This window comes from Heptranchias perlo, unplaced genomic scaffold, assembly GCF_035084215.1.
Source record: "Heptranchias perlo isolate sHepPer1 unplaced genomic scaffold, sHepPer1.hap1 HAP1_SCAFFOLD_805, whole genome shotgun sequence".
NCBI lineage: Eukaryota > Metazoa > Chordata > Chondrichthyes > Hexanchiformes > Hexanchidae > Heptranchias > Heptranchias perlo.
The window spans coordinates 60538-79221 of record NW_027139840.1 but is presented as its reverse complement, the minus strand read 5'-3'; the positions used below and the strand labels follow the sequence as shown (position 1 = coordinate 79221).

Here is an 18684-nt window from a genome sequence, read left to right as displayed (position 1 = left end):
ATACCCCCACCCCTCTAATCATCTCCCCCCTCATACCCCCCCCCTCTAATCATCTCCCCCCTCATACCCCCACCCCTCTAATCATCTCCCCCTCCCCCCTCATATCCCCACCCCTCTAATCATCTCCCCCCTCATACCCCCCCCCTCTAATCATCTCCCCCCTCATACCCCCCCCCTCTAATCATCTCCCCCTCCCCCCTCATACCCCCACCCCTCTAATCATCTCCCCCCTCATACCCCCACCCTCTAATCATCTCCCCCTCCCCCCTCATACCCCCACCCCTCTAATCATCTCCCCCCTCATACCCCCACCCCTCTAATCATCTCCCCCCTCATACCCCCACCCCTCTAATCATCTCCCCCTCATACCCCCATCCCACTCCCCCTCCCCTCCCCACCCCACCATATCCCCACCCCTCTAATCATCTCCTCCCTCCCCACCACTCCTCCCTCCCTCTCCCCTGCCCCTCCAATCCCTCCCCTCCCTCCCTGTCCCCGATAGGGGCACGTGGGCATACGCTGTGAACCGTGGTGAAGTTAGAACCTCCTGTTATCTGCACATTGCTGGCTGACTCTTCTTTGACTCTCTTATGTTGCATTGAAGCTAAAGACATAAAACACACCTTCAGGAATTAAACCCCGTGAACTCGCCTCATTCCTCCAAAGCCGTTCTACAATGAAACCATAAAGATCAAAGGAGTGGAAAGTGCTGTGTGACGACAAGCACAACCCAGCAAACGACGGGCATCGGCCAATCAAATCACAATCATGGCTTATTGGAAAGGTGCAGATCAAATTGTGAGAACATAACCTATCGAACCCTCAAAGCCCTGAGCTGTAGACTGCAGTCCATTACTAACAGCACGCAGAAAAAAACCTCTTCCAAAACTGCAGATGGAAAGTTCACTTCAGGTGTGTTGTGGGCAACGGCCCAAAGGAAGGGGGAGATTCACAAACACACTGCGATTTCGAAAGTTACCCCTGTCTCCCGGAGGCTCCTCATCCCCGTTTGATGGATCCAGTTTGCTCCCTTCCTGTAGATTGCAATCGGAAAAAACAGATTGACGTTAATAACTTGACCCAATGTTCAGAGTCAGGGCATCAGTGACAGTTGTATGAGTGGCTCATACAGCAGATGTGAAAGGTCAGGGACCAAATCACCAATCACACTGCGGTGGCCGGTGAGATCAACAGTCATAATCAGCAGAAGTTCACAGCACATCCTCTGCAGTCTCTCTCTCTCCAATCAAGGCTCCTCCCTCCAGTACGCCAAGATGATGCTCAGCTCTCCAATACTCCAGATCTGCCAAGACTCCCCCGACGAGGACTTCAACTCTCCCATGGTTGCTTGGCTAACTAGTCCGACAGATATCCCATCGGTGCTCGGTTCCCCATTACTCGAAGTGTCCCATCGGTGCTCGGTTCCCCATTACTCGAACTCTCCCATCGGTGCTCGGTTCCCCATTACTCGAACTCTCCCATCGGTGCTCGGTTCCCCATTACTCGAACTCTCCCATTGATGCTCGGTTCCCCATTACTCGAACTCTCCCATTGATGCTCGGTTCCCCATAACTCGAACTCTCCCATCGGTGCTCGGTTCCCCATTACTCGAACTCTCCCATTGATGCTCGGTTCCCCATTACTCGAACTCTCCCATTGATGCTCGGTTCCCCATAACTCGAACTCTCCCATCGGTGCTCGGTTCCCCATTACTCGAAGTGTCCCATCGGTGCTCGGTTCCCCATTACTCGAACTCTCCCATTGATGCTCGGTTCCCCATTACTCGAACTCTCCCATCGATGCTCGGTTCCCCATTACTCGAAGTGTCCCATCGGTGCTCGGTTCCCCATTACTCGAACTCTCCCATCGGTGCTCGGTTCCCCATTACTCGAAGTGTCCCATCGGTGCTCGGTTCCCCATTACTCGAAGTGTCCCATCGGTGCTCGGTTCCCCATTACTCGAACTCTCCCATTGATGCTCGGTTCCCCATTACTCGAACTCTCCCATCGATGCTCGGTTCCCCATAACTCGAACTCTCCCATCGGTGCTCGGTTCCCCATTACTCGAAGTGTCCCATCGGTGCTCGGTTCCCCATTACTCGAACTCTCCCATTGATGCTCGGTTCCCCATTACTCGAACTCTCCCATCGATGCTCGGTTCCCCATTACTCGAAGTGTCCCATCGATGCTCGGTTCCCCATTACTCGAACTCTCCCATCGATGCTCGGTTCCCCATTACTCGAACTCTCCCATCGATGCTCGGTTCCCCATTACTCGAACTCTCCCATCGATGCTCGGTTCCCCATTACTCGAAGTGTCCCATCGATGCTCGGTTCCCCATTACTCGAAGTGTCCCATCGATGCTCGGTTCCCCATTACTCGAAGTGTCCCATCGATGCTCGGTTCCCCATTACTCGAACTCTCCCATCGATGCTCGGTTCCCCATTACTCGAACTCTCCCATCGATGCTCGGTTCCCCATTACTTGAACTCTCCCATCGGTGCTCGGTTTCCCATTACTCGAACTCTCCCGTCGATGCTCTGTTCCCCATTACTCGAACTCTCCCATCGATGCTCGGTTCCTCATTACTCGAACTCTCCCATCGATGCTCGGTTCCCCATTACTCGAACTCTCCCATCGATGCTCGGTTCCCCATTACTCGAAGTGTCCCATCGATGCTCTGTTCCTCATTACTCGAACTCTCCCATCGATGCTCTGTTCCTCATTACTCGAACTCTCCCATCGATGCTCGGTTCCCCATTACTCGAACTCTCCCGTCGATGCTCGGTTCCCCATTACTCGAACTCTCCCGTCGATGCTCGGTTTCCCATTACTCGAACTCTCCCATCGATGCTCGGTTCCTCATTACTCGAACTCTCCCATCGATGCTCGGTTCCCCATTACTCGAAGTGTCCCATCGATGCTCGGTTCCCCATTACTCGAACTCTCCCATCGATGCTCGGTTCCCCATTACTCGAACTCTCCCGTCGATGCTCGGTTCCCCATTACTCGAACTCTCCCGTCGATGCTCGGTTTCCCATTACTCGAAGTGTCCCATCGATGCTCGGTTCCCCATTACTCGAACTCTCCCGTCGATGCTCGGTTCCCCATTACTCGAACTCTCCCATTGATGCTCGGTTCCCCATTACTCGAACTCTCCCATCGATGCTCGGTTCCCCATTACTCGAAGTGTCCCATCGATGCTCGGTTCCCCATTACTCGAAGTGTCCCATCGATGCTCGGTTCCCCATTACTCGAAGTGTCCCATCGATGCTCGGTTCCCCATTACTCGAAGTGTCCCATCGATGCTCGGTTCCCCATTACTCGAACTCTCCCATCGATGCTCGGTTCCCCATTACTCGAACTCTCCCATCGATGCTCGGTTCCCCATTACTCGAAGTGTCCCATCGATGCTCTGTTCCTCATTACTCGAACTCTCCCATCGATGCTCTGTTCCTCATTACTCGAACTCTCCCATCGATGCTCGGTTCCCCATTACTCGAACTCTCCCGTCGATGCTCGGTTCCCCATTACTCGAACTCTCCCGTCGATGCTCGGTTTCCCATTACTCGAACTCTCCCGTCGATGCTCGGTTCCTCATTACTCGAACTCTCCCATCGATGCTCGGTTCCCCATTACTCGAAGTGTCCCATCGATGCTCGGTTCCCCATTACTCGAACTCTCCCATCGATGCTCGGTTCCCCATTACTCGAACTCTCCCATCGATGCTCGGTTCCCCATTACTCGAAGTGTCCCATCGATGCTCGGTTCCCCATTACTCGAAGTGTCCCATCGATGCTCGGTTCCCCATTACTCGAACTCTCCCATCGATGCTCGGTTCCCCATTACTCGAACTCTCCCATCGATGCTCGGTTCCCCATTACTCGAATTCTCCCATCGATGCTCGGTTCCCCATTACTCGAAGTGTCCCATCGATGCTCGGTTCCCCATTACTCGAACTCTCCCATCGATGCTCGGTTCCCCATTACTCGAACTCTCCCATCGATGCTTGGTTCCCCATTACTCGAACTCTCCCGTCGATGCTCGGTTTCCCATTACTCGAAGTGTCCCATCGATGCTCGGTTCCCCATTACTCGAACTCTCCCATCGATGCTCGGTTCCCCATTACTCGAACTCTCCCATCGATGCTCGGTTCCCCATTACTTGAACTCTCCCATCGATGCTCGGTTTCCCATTACTCGAAGTGTCCCATCGATGCTCGGTTCCCCATTACTCGAACTCTCCCATCGATGCTCGGTTCCCCATTACTCGAAGTGTCCCATCGATGCTCGGTTCCCCATTACTCGAACTCTCCCATCGATGCTCGGTTCCCCATTACTCGAACTCTCCCATCGATGCTCGGTTCCCCATTACTCGAAGTGTCCCATCGATGCTCTGTTCCTCATTACTCGAACTCTCCCATCGATGCTCTGTTCCTCATTACTCGAACTCTCCCATCGATGCTCGGTTCCCCATTACTCGAACTCTCCCGTCGATGCTCGGTTCCCCATTACTCGAACTCTCCCGTCGATGCTCGGTTTCCCATTACTCGAACTCTCCCATCGATGCTCGGTTCCCCATTACTCGAACTCTCCCATCGATGCTCGGTTCCCCATTACTCGAAGTGTCCCATCGATGCTCGGTTCCCCATTACTCGAAGTGTCCCATCGATGCTCGGTTCCCCATTACTCGAACTCTCCCATCGATGCTCGGTTCCCCATTACTCGAACTCTCCCATCGATGCTCGGTTCCCCATTACTCGAACTCTCCCGTCGATGCTCGGTTTCCCATTACTCGAAGTGTCCCATCGATGCTCTGTTCCTCATTACTCGAACTCTCCCATCGATGCTCGGTTCCCCATTACTCGAACTCTCCCGTCGATGCTCGGTTTCCCATTACTCGAAGTGTCCCATCGATGCTCGGTTCCCCATTACTCGAAGTGTCCCATCGATGCTCGGTTCCCCATTACTCGAAGTGTCCCATCGATGCTCGGTTCCCCATTACTCGAACTCTCCCATCGATGCTCTGTTCCCCATTACTCGAACTCTCCCATCGATGCTCGGTTCCCCATTACTCGAACTCTCCCATCGATGCTCGCTTCCCCATTACTCGAACTCTCCCATCGATGCTCGGTTCCCCATTACTCGAAGTGTCCCATCGATGCTCGGTTCCCCATTACTCGAAGTGTCCCATCGATGCTCGGTTCCCCATTACTCGAAGTGTCCCATCGATGCTCGGTTCCCCATTACTCGAAGTGTCCCATCTCTTGTGGTCCCTTAAAGAGAGTGGTAAGTAGTTTTTCTTTCCTTTTTTTTTCTCTTGACATTGTAGTTGTTCTTAAGCTAATTTAAGGGTTAAGTCATGGCAGGAGATCCCAGCGCCGTGTCATGTTCCTCTTGTGGGATGTGGGAATTCAGGGCTCCTTCCTGTATCCCTGATTCCTTCACCTGCGGGAAGTGTGTCCAGCTGCAGCTATTGTTTGACCGCTTGACGGCTCTGGAGCTGCGGATGGACTCACTTTGGAGCATCCGCGATGCTGAGAAAGTCGTGGATAGCACGTTCAGTGAGTTGGTCACACCGCAGATAAAAATTACTGAGGGAGATAGTGAATGGGTGACCAACAGACAGAGGAAGAGTAGGAAGGCAGTGCAGGGGTCCCCTGCGGTCATCTCCCTCCAAAACAGGTATACCGTTTTGGATACTGTTGGCGGAGATGGCTCACCAGGGGAAGGTGGCAGTGGCCAGGTTCATGGCACCGTGGCTGGCTCTGCTGCACAGGAGGGCAGGAAAAAGAGTGGCAGAGCTATAGTGATAGGGGACTCGATTGTAAGGGGAATAGACAGGCGTTTCTGCGGACGCAACCGAGACTCCAGGATGGTATGTTGCCTCCCTGGTGCAAGGGTCAAGGATGTCTCGGAGCGGCTGCAGGACATTCTGGACGGGGAGGGTGAACAGCCAGTTGTCGTGGTGCATATAGGCACCAACGATATAGGTAAAAAACAGGATGAGGTCCTACAAGCTGAATTTAGGGAGTTAGGAGTTAAACTAAAGAGTAGGACCTCAAAGGTAGTAATCTCAGGATTGCTACCAGTGCCACGGGTTAGTCAGAGTAGGAATGACAGGATAGCTAAGATGAATACGTGGCTTGAGAGATGGTGCAAGCTGGAGGGATTCAAATTCCTGGGCCATTGGAACCGGTTCTGGGGGAGGTGGGACCAGTACAAATTGGACGGTCTGCATCTGGGCAGGACTGGAACCAATGTCCTAGGGGGAGTGTTTGCCAGTGCTGTTGGGGAGGGTTTAAACTAATGTGGCAGGGGGATGGGAACCGATGCAGGAAGTCAGTGGGAAATAAAGTGGTGACAGAAACAAAAGGCAGTAAGGGAGAGTGTACAGAACATGACCGGACAGATGGTCTGAGAAAGCAGGGCAAAGACCAAGGGAAGTCTAGATTAAACTGCATTTATTTCAATGCAAGAAGTCTGATGGGCAAGGCAGATGAACTCAGGGCATGGATGGGTACATGGGACTGGGATGTTATAGCTATTACTGAAACATGGCTAAGGGAGGGGCAGGACTGGCAGCTCAATGTTCCAGGGTACAGATGCTATAGGAAAGATAGAGCAGGAGGTAAGAGAGGAGGGGGAGTTGCGTTCTTGATTAGGGAGAACATCACGGCAGTAGTGAGAGGGGATATATCCGAGGGTTCGCCCACTGAGTCCATATGGGTAGAACTGAAAAATAAGAAGGGAGAGATCACTTTGATAGGATTGTACTACAGACCCCCAAATAGTCAACGGGAAATTGAGGAGCAAATATGTAAGGAGATTATAGACAGCTGCAAGAAAAATAGGGTGGTAATAGTAGGGGACTTTAACTTTCCCAACATTGACTGGGACAGCCATAGCATTAGGGGCTTGGATGGAGAGAAATTTGTTGAGTGTATTCAGGAGGAATTTCTCATTCAGTATGTGGATGGCCCGACTAGAGAGGGGGCAAAACTTGACCTCCTCTTGGGAAATAAGGAAGGGCAGGTGACAGAAGTGTTAGTGAGGGATCACTTTGGGACCAGTGATCATAATTCCATTAGTTTTAAGATAGCTATGGAGAAGGATAGGTCTGGCCCAAAGGTTAAAATTCTAAATTGGGGAAAGGCCAATTTTGATGGTATTAGACAGGAACTTTCAGAAGTTGATTGGGAGAGTCTGTTGGCAGGCAAAGGGACGTCTGGTAAGTGGGAGGCTTTCAAAAGTGTGTTAACCAGGGTTCAGGGTAAGCACATTCCTTATAAAGTGAAGGGCAAGGCTGGTAGAAGTAGGGAACCTTGGATGACTCGGGAGATTGAGGCACTAGTCAAAAAGAAGAAGGAGGCATATGACATGCATAGGCAGCTGGGATCAAGTGGATCCCTTGAAGAGTATAGAGATTGCCGGAGTAGAGTTAAGAGAGAAATCAGGAGGGCAAAAAGGGGATATGAGATTGCTTTGGCAGATCAGGCAAAGGTGAATCCAAAGAGCTTCTACAAATACATAAAGGGCAAAAGGGTAACTAGGGAGAGAGTAGGGCCTCTTAAGGATCAACAAGGTCATCTATGTGCGGAACCACAAGAGATGGGTGAGATCCTGAATGAATATTTCACATCGGTATTTACGGTTGAGAAAGGCATGGATGTTAGGGAACTTGGGGAAATAAATAGTGATGTCTTGAGGAGTGTACATATTACAGAGAGGGAGGTGCTGGAAGTCTTAACGCGCATCAAGGTAGATAAATCTCCGGGACCTGATGAAATGTATCCCAGGACGTTATGGGAGGTTAGGGAGGAAATTGCGGGTCCCCTAGCAGAGATATTTGAATCATCCACCGCTACAGGTGAGGTGCCTGAAGATTGGAGGGTAGCAAATGTTGTCCCTTTGTTTAAGAAGGGCGGCAGGGGAAAGCCTGGGAACTACAGACCAGTGAGCCTGACATCTGTAGTGGGTAAGTTGTTAGAGGGTATTCTGAGGGACAGAATCTACAGGCATTTGGAGAGGCAGGGACTAATTAGGAACAGTCAGCATGGTTTTGTGAGAGGAAAATCATGTCTCACGAATTTGATTGAGTTTTTTGAAGGGGTAACCAAGAAGATAGATGAGGGCTGTGCAGTAGACGTGGTCTACATGGACTTCAGCAAAGCATTTGACAAGGTACCGCATGGTAGGTTGTTACATAAGGTTAAATCTCATGGGATCCAAGGTGAGGTAGCCAATTGGATACAAAATTGGCTTGACGACAGAAGACAGAGGGTGGTTGTAGAGGGTTGTTTTTCAAACTGGATGCCTGTGTCCAGCGGTGTGCCTCAGGGATCGGTGCTGGGTCCGCTGTTATTTGTTATTTATATTAATGATTTGGATGAGAATTTAGGAGGCATGGTTAGTAAGTTTGCAGATGACACCAAGATTGGTGGCATTGTGGACAGTGAAGAAGGTTATCTAGGATTGCAACGGGATCTTGATAAATTGGGCCAGTGGGCCGATGAATGGCAGATGGAGTTTAATTTAGATAAATGTGAGGTGATGCATTTTGGTAGATCGAATCGGGCCAGGACCTACTCCGTTAATGGTAGGGCGTTGGGGAGAGTTATAGAACAAAGAGATCTAGGAGTACAGATTCATAGCTCCTTGAAAGTGGAGTCACAGGTGGATAGGGTGGTGAAGAAGGCATTCAGCATGCTTGGTTTCATTGGTCAGAACATTGAATGCAGGAGTTGGGATGTCTTGTTGAAGTTGTACAGGGCATTGGTGAGGCCACACTTGGAATACTGTGCACAGTTCTGGTCACCCTATTATAGAAAGGATATTATTAAACTAGAAAGAGTGCAGAAAAGATTTACTAGGATGCTACCGGGACTTGATGGTTTGACTTACAGGGAGAGGTTAGACAGACTGGGACTTTATTCCCTGGAGAGTAGGAGGTTAAGGGGTGATCTTATAGAAGTCTATAAAATAATGAGGGGCATAGATAAGGTCGATAGTCAAAATCTTTTCCCAAAGGTAGGGGAGTCTATAACGAGGGGGCACAGATTTAAGGTGAGAGGGGAGAGATACAAAAGGATCCAGAGGGGCAATTTTTTCACTCAAAGGGTGGTGAGTGTCTGGAACGAGCTGCCAGAGGCAGTAGTAGAGGCGGGTACAATTTTGTCTTTTAAAAAGCATTTGGACAGTTACATGGGGAAGATGGGTATCGAGGGATATGGGCCAAGTGCAGGCAATTGGGACTAGCTTAGTGGTATAAACTGGGCGACATGGACATGTTGGGCCGAAGGGCCTGTTTCCATGTTGTAACTTCTATGATTCTATGATGCTCGGTTCCCCATTACTCGAACTCTCCCGTCGATGCGCGGTTCCCCATTACTCGAACTCTCCCATCGATGCTCGGTTCCCCATTACTCGAAGTGTCCCATCGATGCTCGGTTCCTCATTACTCGAACTCTCCCATCGATGCTCGGTTCCCTATTACTCGAAGTGTCCCATCGATGCTCGGTTCCCCATTACTCGAACTCTCCCATCGATGCTCGGTTCCTCATTACTCGAACTCTCCCATCGATGCTCGGTTCCTCATTACTCGAACTCTCCCGTCGATGCTCGGTTCCCCATTACTTGAACTCTCCCATCGATGCTCGGTTTCCCATTACTCGAAGTGTCCCATCGATGCTCGGTTCCCCATTACTCGAACTCTCCCATCGATGCTCGGTTCCTCATTACTCGAACTCTCCCATCGATGCTCGGTTCCTCATTACTCGAACTCTCCCATCGATGCTCGCTTCCCCATTACTTGAACTCTCCCATCGGTGCTCGGTTCCCCATTACTCGAAGTGCCCCATCGATGCTCTGTTCCCCATTACTCGAAGTGTCCCATCGATGCTCGGTTCCCCATTACTCGAACTGTCCCATCGATGCTCGGTTCCCCATTACTCGAACTCTCCCATCGATGCTCGGTTCCCCATTACTCGAACTCTCCCATCGATGCTCGGTTCCCCATTACTCGAACTCTCCCATCGATGCTCGGTTCCCCATTACTCGAACTCTCCCATCGATGCTCGGTTTCCCATTACTCGAACTCTCCCATCGATGCTCGGTTCCCCATTACTCGAACTCTCCCGTCGATGCTCGGTTCCCCATTACTCGAACTCTCCCGTCGATGCTCGGTTCCCCATTACTCGAACTCTCCCGTCGATGCTCGGTTCCCCATTACTCGAACTCTCCCATCGATGCTCGGTTCCCCATTACTCGAAGTGTCCCATCGATGCTCGGTTCCCCATTACTCGAACTCTCCCATCGATGCTCGGTTCCCCATTACTCGAACTCTCCCATCGATGCTCGGTTCCCCATTACTCGAACTCTCCCGTCGATGCTCGGTTCCCCATTACTCGAACTCTCCCATCGATGCTCGGTTCCCCATTACTCGAAGTGTCCCATCGATGCTCGGTTCCTCATTACTCGAACTCGCCCGTCGATGCTCTGTTCCCCATTACTCGAACTCTCCCGTCGATGCTCGGTTCCCCATTACTCGAACTCTCCCATCGATGCTCGGTTCCCCATTACTCGAAGTGTCCCATCGATGCTCGGTTCCCCATTACTCGAACTCTCCCATCGATGCTCGGTTCCCCATTACTCGAACTCTCCCATCGATGCTCGGTTCCCCATTACTCGAACTCTCCCGTCGATGCTCGGTTCCCCATTACTCGAACTCTCCCATCGATGCTCGGTTCCCCATTACTCGAAGTGTCCCATCGATGCTCGGTTCCTCATTACTCGAACTCGCCCGTCGATGCTCTGTTCCCCATTACTCGAACTCTCCCATCGATGCTCGGTTCCCCATTACTCGAACTCTCCCATCGATGCTCGGTTCCCCATTACTCGAACTCTCCCATCGATGCTCGGTTCCCCATTACTCGAACTCTCCCGTCGATGCTCGGTTCCCCATTACTCGAAGTGTCCCATCGATGCTCGGTTCCCCATTACTCGAACTCTCCCATCGATGCTCGGTTCCCCATTACTCGAACTCTCCCATCGATGCTCGGTTCCCCATTACTCGAACTCTCCCATCGATGCTCGGTTCCCCATTACTCGAAGTGTCCCATCGATGCTCGGTTCCCCATTACTCGAACTCTCCCATCGATGCTCGGTTCCCCATTACTCGAAGTGTCCCATCGATGCTCGGTTCCCCATTACTCGAAGTGTCCCATCGATGCTCGGTTCCCCATTACTCGAACTCTCCCATCGATGCTCGGTTCCCCATTACTCGAACTCTCCCATCGATGCTCTGTTCCCCATTACTCGAACTCTCCCATCGATGCTCGGTTCCCCATTACTCGAACTCTCCCATCGATGCTCTGTTCCCCATTACTCGAACTCTCCCATCGATGCTCGGTTCCTCATTACTCGAACTCTCCCATCGATGCTCGGTTCCCCATTACTCGAACTCGCCCGTCGATGCTCGGTTCCCCATTACTCGAACTCTCCCATCGATGCTCGGTTCCCCATTACTCGAACTCTCCCATCGATGCTCGGTTCCCGATTACTCGAAGTGTCCCATCGATGCTCGGTTCCCCATTACTCGAACTCTCCCATCGATGCTCGGTTCCCCATTACTCGAAGTGTCCCATCGATGCTCGGTTCCCCATTACTCGAACTCTCCCATCGATGCTCGGTTCCCCATTACTCGAACTCTCCCATCGATGCTCGGTTCCCTATTATTCGAACTCGCCCACTGTTCAGGTCACTCGCCACTACCAGCATAACTAGCATGACTCCGTGCTCCACTCACCTGGTGGGCTGTTGACCCTCGGAATGGTGGGCAGACCATGTAGAAGCGCGGAATAGCAACGTTGAAGGTGTGCTTCTGCTGGGAGAGTCGGTGGAAGGTGTAGTATCCTTCCATGTGACCAGAGGGGGTGGTGAAGGTCGTGCAGCTGGTATACTCATGGACACTGCCTGGGCGCATCACAGGGAACTCACCTATAGGAGAGAGAGAGAGAAAGAGAGAGAGATCTCTGCAGATCGAAGTGGTAAAGTGGTAATTGACCAGCTGTGAAAGGGCCTCTGTAAACCTGTCGTTGGACCCTCAGTGACACCAGCTCACCATATGTAGTGAGCAGCTCTCCACAGCAATGCTGCTCAGAGTGAAGCTGCTCACGATTCTCACCATACTTCAATTCCAAATGGCCGGGCTTGCCAACACGAGGTTTTTGGGTGGGCTCGGAGAGACCCATGGCGGCTGTGTGTCTGAGTGTTTACAGCCATGGCCCTGCGGGTTTGAAATGTGGGGTCAGCAACAACTAAACGCAGCACCATCATTTCCCACCCCCGTCACGGCTAGCTCAGCTCCCGCGGCGTCACCCCCTACCCTGCCGGCTCTCGGTAAGCCCAGCTTCGGCCTGTTGCAGCCTGTACCACCAAGCTGGTGCCCCAGCCCTCCCCCCCCCCCCCCGCCCGAGGCTCCACTTGACATCGACAACTCTCCCGCTCACACGACCAATCCCTGAGGAATGACGCACTGCTGTCAGACGTAGGAAATGTGAGAGTCAAGGCCAGGTTTCTGAATCAGCTCTCCGTCCATACGTGAAGGGAACCCTCAGGGAGCGATCCCACTGTCTCCCCATCGGAGAGTCTCCACACTGGGGGCGCACATTCAAACCCCCAGTCCCCCTATAGAAGGCTCAGATTAAGTGGGGAGCGCGTCTCAGAGTGTTAGGACTCCAGGTGTGTCTGGGGTCTGGGAATTCACCTGCGGTTCCAGGCCCCCCCACTCACCGCCCGCGGCCATGGCCCCCCCCCCGCCCCCCTCACCGCCCGCGGCCATGGCACCCCCCCCCTCACCGCCCGCGGCCATGGCCCCCCCCCCCCTCACCGCCCGCGGCCATGGCACCCCCCCTCACCGCCCGCGGCCATGGCACCCCCCCCCTCACCGCCCGCGGCCATGGCCCCCCCCCCCCCTCACCGGCCGCGGCCATGGCCCCCCCCCCCCCTCACCGCCCGCGGCCATGGCCCCCCCCCTCACCGCCCGCGGCCATGGCCCCCCCCCCTCACCGCCCGCGGCCATGGCCCCCCCCCTCACCGCCCGCGGCCATGGCCCCCCCCCTCACCGCCCGCGGCCATGGCACCCCCCCCTCACCGCCCGCGGCCATGGCACCCCCCCCCACTCACCGCTCGCGGCCATGGCCCCCCCCCCTCACTGCCCGCGGCCATGGCCCCCCCCCCACTCACCGCTCGCGGCCATGGCCCCCCCCCTCACTGCCCGCGGCCATGGCCCCCCCCTCACTGCCCGCGGCCATGGCCCCCCCCCTCACTGCCCGCGGCCATGGCACCCCCCCTCACTGCCCGCGGCCATGGCCCCCCCCCCCTCACTGCCCGCGGCCATGGCCCCCCCCCACTGCCCGCGGCCATGGCCCCCCCCCACTGCCCGCGGCCATGGCCCCCCCCCCCCCCCCGGGTCCCACCAGTCCATACCCACAACTCCGGGTCCCTGCACCTCCTCGACATCTCCGTTGGCATTGGTTATCTTCCAGTAGCGACTATCGAGCTGACAGGCGTTGTCTGGTGACGCGTCCTTCACCATCTCTATCCTGTACAGGGAGAGGGAGCATCCGTTAACCCTTTTTGACTTTCATCGGCACTGAAAACAGCAGCAGAGATTCACTCCACCTCAGAATTAAACCGACCCTTCAGCAGCTGCACTCTGTGTTGGGACTATTTTGGAAAGAATTGTGCTCGGGTCAGTCAAAACTGTGAACATTTAAACTAAAATGGAACTTGGAGAAGGGAGAGGAAGATCCAGAGACAGTATGGGAGGGGGAAGCCATTTAGCCCATCTAACTTCTCCTTCCCCCATCGATGCTCTGTCACAACGTCTAACAGCCTCTTCAATGAGTGGAGCTTTTGCCCCATGACCCGCCCGCGGAGCCCGGCCCGGAGCCCCCGCCCGCGGCCCCGGAGCCCCCGCGAAGTGCCTCCTGACATTAGCGCTGCACATGCCTTTCATCAGTTTATACCTTATTGTGCACATAGACTGTGCACACACAAACATCTCCCCTCCCCATGTCCACACAAACTGCTCCATGTAAATGCATACATACACAGGCATGTGCAAATGCTCGCACAAAGACACATGTGCACACAGACCCATAGACACAAAAGCTCACGTAAAGGGACACAGACACACACTAAGATACAGATATGCATAGACTGACATACACACAGGTTTCAGGATGCCGTTCATTTACTTGAAAGAAAGGAAGAACGAACCTGCATTTATATAGTGACTTTCACATTCAGTAGATCCCAAAGCTCTTTACAGCCAATGAAGTGTTCTCACAGTTTTAATGTAGGAAACGTGGCAGCCAATTTACACACAGCAAGATTCCACAAACAGCAACATGATAATGACCAGATCATCTGTTTTATCGTGATGTTGGTTGAGGGATAAATATTGGCCAGGACACCGAGAGAACGCCCCTGCTCTTCTTTGAAATAGTGTCATGGGTTCTTATGTCCACCAGACAGACAGGACCTCGGTTTAAGTCTCATCCGAAAGACGGCCCCTCCAACAGTGCAGCGCTCCCTCAGTACTGACCCTCCGACAGTGCAGCGCTCCCTCAGTACTGACCCTTCGACAGTGCAGCACTCCCTCAGTACTGACCCTCCGACAGTGCAGCACTCCCTCAGTACTGACCCTCCGACAGTGCAGCGCTCCCTCAGTACTGACCCTTCGACAGTGCAGCACTCCCTCAGTACTGACCCTCCGACAGTGCAGCGCTCCCTCAGTACTGACCCTCCGACAGTGCAGCGCTCCCTCAGTACTGACCCTCCGACAGTGCAGCGCTCCCTCAGTACTGACCCTTCGACAGTGCAGCACTCCCTCAGTACTGACCCTCCGACAGTGCAGCACTCCCTCAGTACTGACACTCCGACAGTGCAGCACTCCCTCAGTACTGACCCTCCGACAGCACGGCGCTCCCTCAGTACTGACCCTCCGACAGTGCAGCACTCCCTCAGTACTGACCCTCGGACAGCGCGGCGCTCCCTCAGTACTGACCCTCCGACAGTGCAGCACTCCCTCAGTACTGACCCTCGGACAGCGCGGCGCTCCCTCAGTACTGACCCTCGGACAGCGCGGCGCTCCCTCAGTACTGACCCTCCGACAGCGCGGCGCTCCCTCAGTACTGACCCTCCGACAGTGCGGCGCTCCCTCAGTACTGACCCTCCGACAGTGCGGCGCTCCCTCAGTACTGACCCTCCGACAGTGCAGCGCTCCCTCAGTACTGACCCTCCGACAGTGCGGCGCTCCCTCAGTACTGACCCTCCGACAGTGCAGCGCTCCCTCAGTACTGACCCTCCGACATTGCAGCGCTCCCTCAGTACTAACCCTCCGACATTGCAGCGCTCCCTCAGTACTGGCCCTCCGACAGTGCAGCGCTCCCTCAGTACTGACCCTCCGACAGTGCAGCGCTCCCTCAGTACTGACCCTCCGACAGTGCAGCGCTCCCTCAGTACTGGCCCTCCGACAGTGCAGCGCTCCCTCAGTACTGGCCCTCCGACAGTGCAGCGCTCCCTCAGTACTGGCCCTCCGACAGTGCAGCGCTCCCTCCGTACTGACCCTCCGACAGCGTGGCCCTCCCTCAAGAACTGCACTGGAATGTCAGTCTGGCTTTTGTGCTCAAGTCTCTGACGGGGGTTTGAATCCATGACCTTCTGACTCAGGGGTGAGATGCTATGACTGAGCCACGCTGGCACTTTGAATGAAACAGCATGAATTGGAACAGCTGTCCCAACGTGTATTTATTGCAGCTCCTGGTACAAGCTCTCCCTGGCCACAGTCTGAGGCTGATCCAGACCGTTTGCAACCTTGTCTGTCTATTCACCGAGCTGAGCTTCTGACCCCATATCCGCTCCATCACCAAGACCACCTACTTCCACCTCGAACATCGCCCGTCTCCGCCCCTGCATCAGTTCACCTGCTGCTGAAACCCTCATCCATGCCTTTCTCACCTCCAGACTTGACTGTCCAATCCTCTCCTGACCGGCCTCCCATCTTCTACCCTCTGTAAAATTGAGCTCATATGCTGCCCGCATCCGAACTCACACCAAGTCCCATTCACCCATCACCCCTGTGCTCGCTGATCTACATTGGCTCCCGGTCCAGGAACGGCTCGCTTTTAAAATTCTGATCCTTGTTTTCAAATCCCTCCATGACCTCGCCCCTCCCTATCTCTGTAACCCCTCCAGTCCTGCAACCCTCCGAGATCTCTGTGCTCCTCCAATTCTGGCCTCTTGTGCATCCCCTGCTTCCTTCGCCCCTCCATTGGCGGCCGTGCCTTCAGCAGGTTAGGCCCTAAGCTCTGGAATTTCCTTACTGAACCTCTCCGCCTCGTCTCCTTTAAGACGCTCCTTAAAACTTACCTCTTTGACCAAGCTTTTGGTCACCTGTCCTTCATGGCTCGGTGTCAAATTTTGTTTGATAATCGCTCCTGTGAAGCGCCTTGGGATGTTTTACTACAGTAAAGGAGATATATAAATGGACGTTGTTGTTAATGAGGATCTCACTCTGGCTCTAATTTTAAGATTATGCCCCTTTGTTCTGGACTCCGGGCTGGAACTTGCTCTGACTGGCGTGGCAAGGCTGTCCACATATCCTGTAGACAAACACCACGAAAATACTTACCTTGTGGTCTCCGACATCCACTTGCTCCCTCTTCAATTCTTTTTTAAGTTCAGCGCTGTGATTTCAGTGCTGGCTCCTTCGTATCGATAGAGAATGTGGGAATGGAAGACATGCCCACAGACTCTGTCAGGAAGAGAAGTCCTGGCCACAAGCAGGCAACTAGAAGTCATCCCTTCACAGTCAACTTCTGTATGTTAGTTTAAATTAAAATTTAACATATCTTATAAAAAGCCAAGCAAATGATTTAATTTAATGAAACTTACAGAATTTAAAAGTAAAAAAAATGTTAATGATAAAAAAGATAAATGAGTAATTTAACATTCCATATTTTTAAAATGTAATTGTTTGTTGTTTCTCAGTCATGAACAGTCATCGCACTTTTAAAAGGTAGTGGAGGGCAGGGATTATCCAGTGTACCTTATGGTGGTGTAAGGATCTTCTTTCCAGCTGGGCAGATGTTTACGAATGTTTAATGATTTTTTTGTTTGTAGCGTAGATGGCCCTTTCATTCTGACCTGTCAAACCACCGGTGAACCAAAGGGAGCAGGTTTGCGGTTTCTGGGTTTCCAGTGTGTATTCATGAACTATCGCCCTGGATTCGCTGGCGGAGAGAGAGGACGCCATCGAAGAACAGCGTCCCGAGGGCAGCAATTTATCCCCCACTTTATCTACCCTTTGGAATCCTTCTATCATTTTAAATACCTGGGTTAGATCACCCCTCAACCTTCTAACTTCAAGGGAATACAAACAAACTTTGTGCAGCCTGTCCTCATAATTTAACCTTTTACGCCCCAGTATCATTCCAGTGAATCTGTGGTCTACCCCTCCAAAGCAAATATTTAAGGTTTAAAATGGCGGACCGAGGGGAGGGGGCGGATGGGAGAGGGTGGACTGAAACAGACCGTTTCCTGTAGTTGAGGGTCTGGAATGAGGGGCCAGAGATAAGATTAAATGTGAGATTTCGAACGGGAGAAACTTCTTCTCACAGGGTTGTGAGGCTGTGGAATTCACTTCCAGGGTTAGTGTTGGGGCACAAACTGTTTCAACATTCAAAATTAGATGGGTGGGGGGGTGAAGGGAACAGGGTGGGTCGAATCGTAGAAAGTTACCGCATAGGAGGAGCCATTCAGCCCATCATGTCCATGCCGGCCGAAAAAGAGCTCTCCAGCCGAATCCCACTTTCCAGCACATCCAGGTAGTTTTTAAATGAGTTGAGGGTTTCTGCCTCTCCCACCCTCTCAGGCAGTGAGTTCCAGACCCCCACCACCCTCTGGGTGAAAAACATTCTCCTCAGCTCTACCGATCACTTTAAATCTATGTTCCCTGGTCACTGACCTCTCTGCTAAGGCAAATAGGTCCTTCCTATCCACTCTATTGTAATTTTATACACCTCAATTAAATCTCCCCTCAGCCTCTTCTGTTCCAAAGAGAACCCCAGCCTATCCGATCTTTCCTCATAGCTAAAATTCTCCAGCCCTGGCAACGTCCTCGTAAATCTCCTCTGTCCCCTCTCCAGTGTATGGGTAAATCTCTTGGTAAATGTGATTACAACTGTTTGCTGGTGCGGAGGGTAAACACAGACATGGACTGAACGGCAGGTGTTGCTCATGTCACCCCGAGTTCTCAGTGCGACATGTGAACAAACTCCTCTCGGTTTCACAACTGCAATTTATCCCACACCGCATGGGATTAACCAGAGACAGGAAATGGCTGGCTGTACCTGATCCTGTAGGAGAAGAAGTAATGGGGAGGGTGGACTGAGCTCAGCTCTGGGAGGAAGGAGGTCGACACGGATATGATAATGTCACCAGTTCGAGCCACACATCTCTCGTCATGGACATACCTGAGGACGGAAACAGAACAGGGATTATCACCTTAACACAACGGGGAGAGGGGCTGAGCCGCTGCACAACACGAGGTCTGGAGCAGCATTCAAACCAAGACCATGACAGAGTGAAGGTCAGAAAAACCCCGCGGGCGGGACCCG

General features: G+C 53.0%; 1 protein-coding gene across 1 annotated transcript in view; it reads right to left on the bottom strand.

The window, feature by feature from the left end:
• Positions 1-468: 468 nt before the first annotated feature.
• The window catches only part of fbxo3 (F-box protein 3), a gene marked incomplete at its 5' end in the record, with an annotated part of 78605 nt that continues 60389 nt past the window's right edge, over positions 469-18684 (bottom strand). Inside the window, 4 exons of the mRNA XM_067981578.1 lie at positions 469-1034; positions 11805-11995; positions 13487-13602; positions 18418-18540. Coding sequence (XP_067837679.1) covers positions 909-1034; positions 11805-11995; positions 13487-13602; positions 18418-18540 — 556 coding nt within the window. The remainder of the gene's footprint in view (positions 1035-11804; positions 11996-13486; positions 13603-18417; positions 18541-18684) is intronic.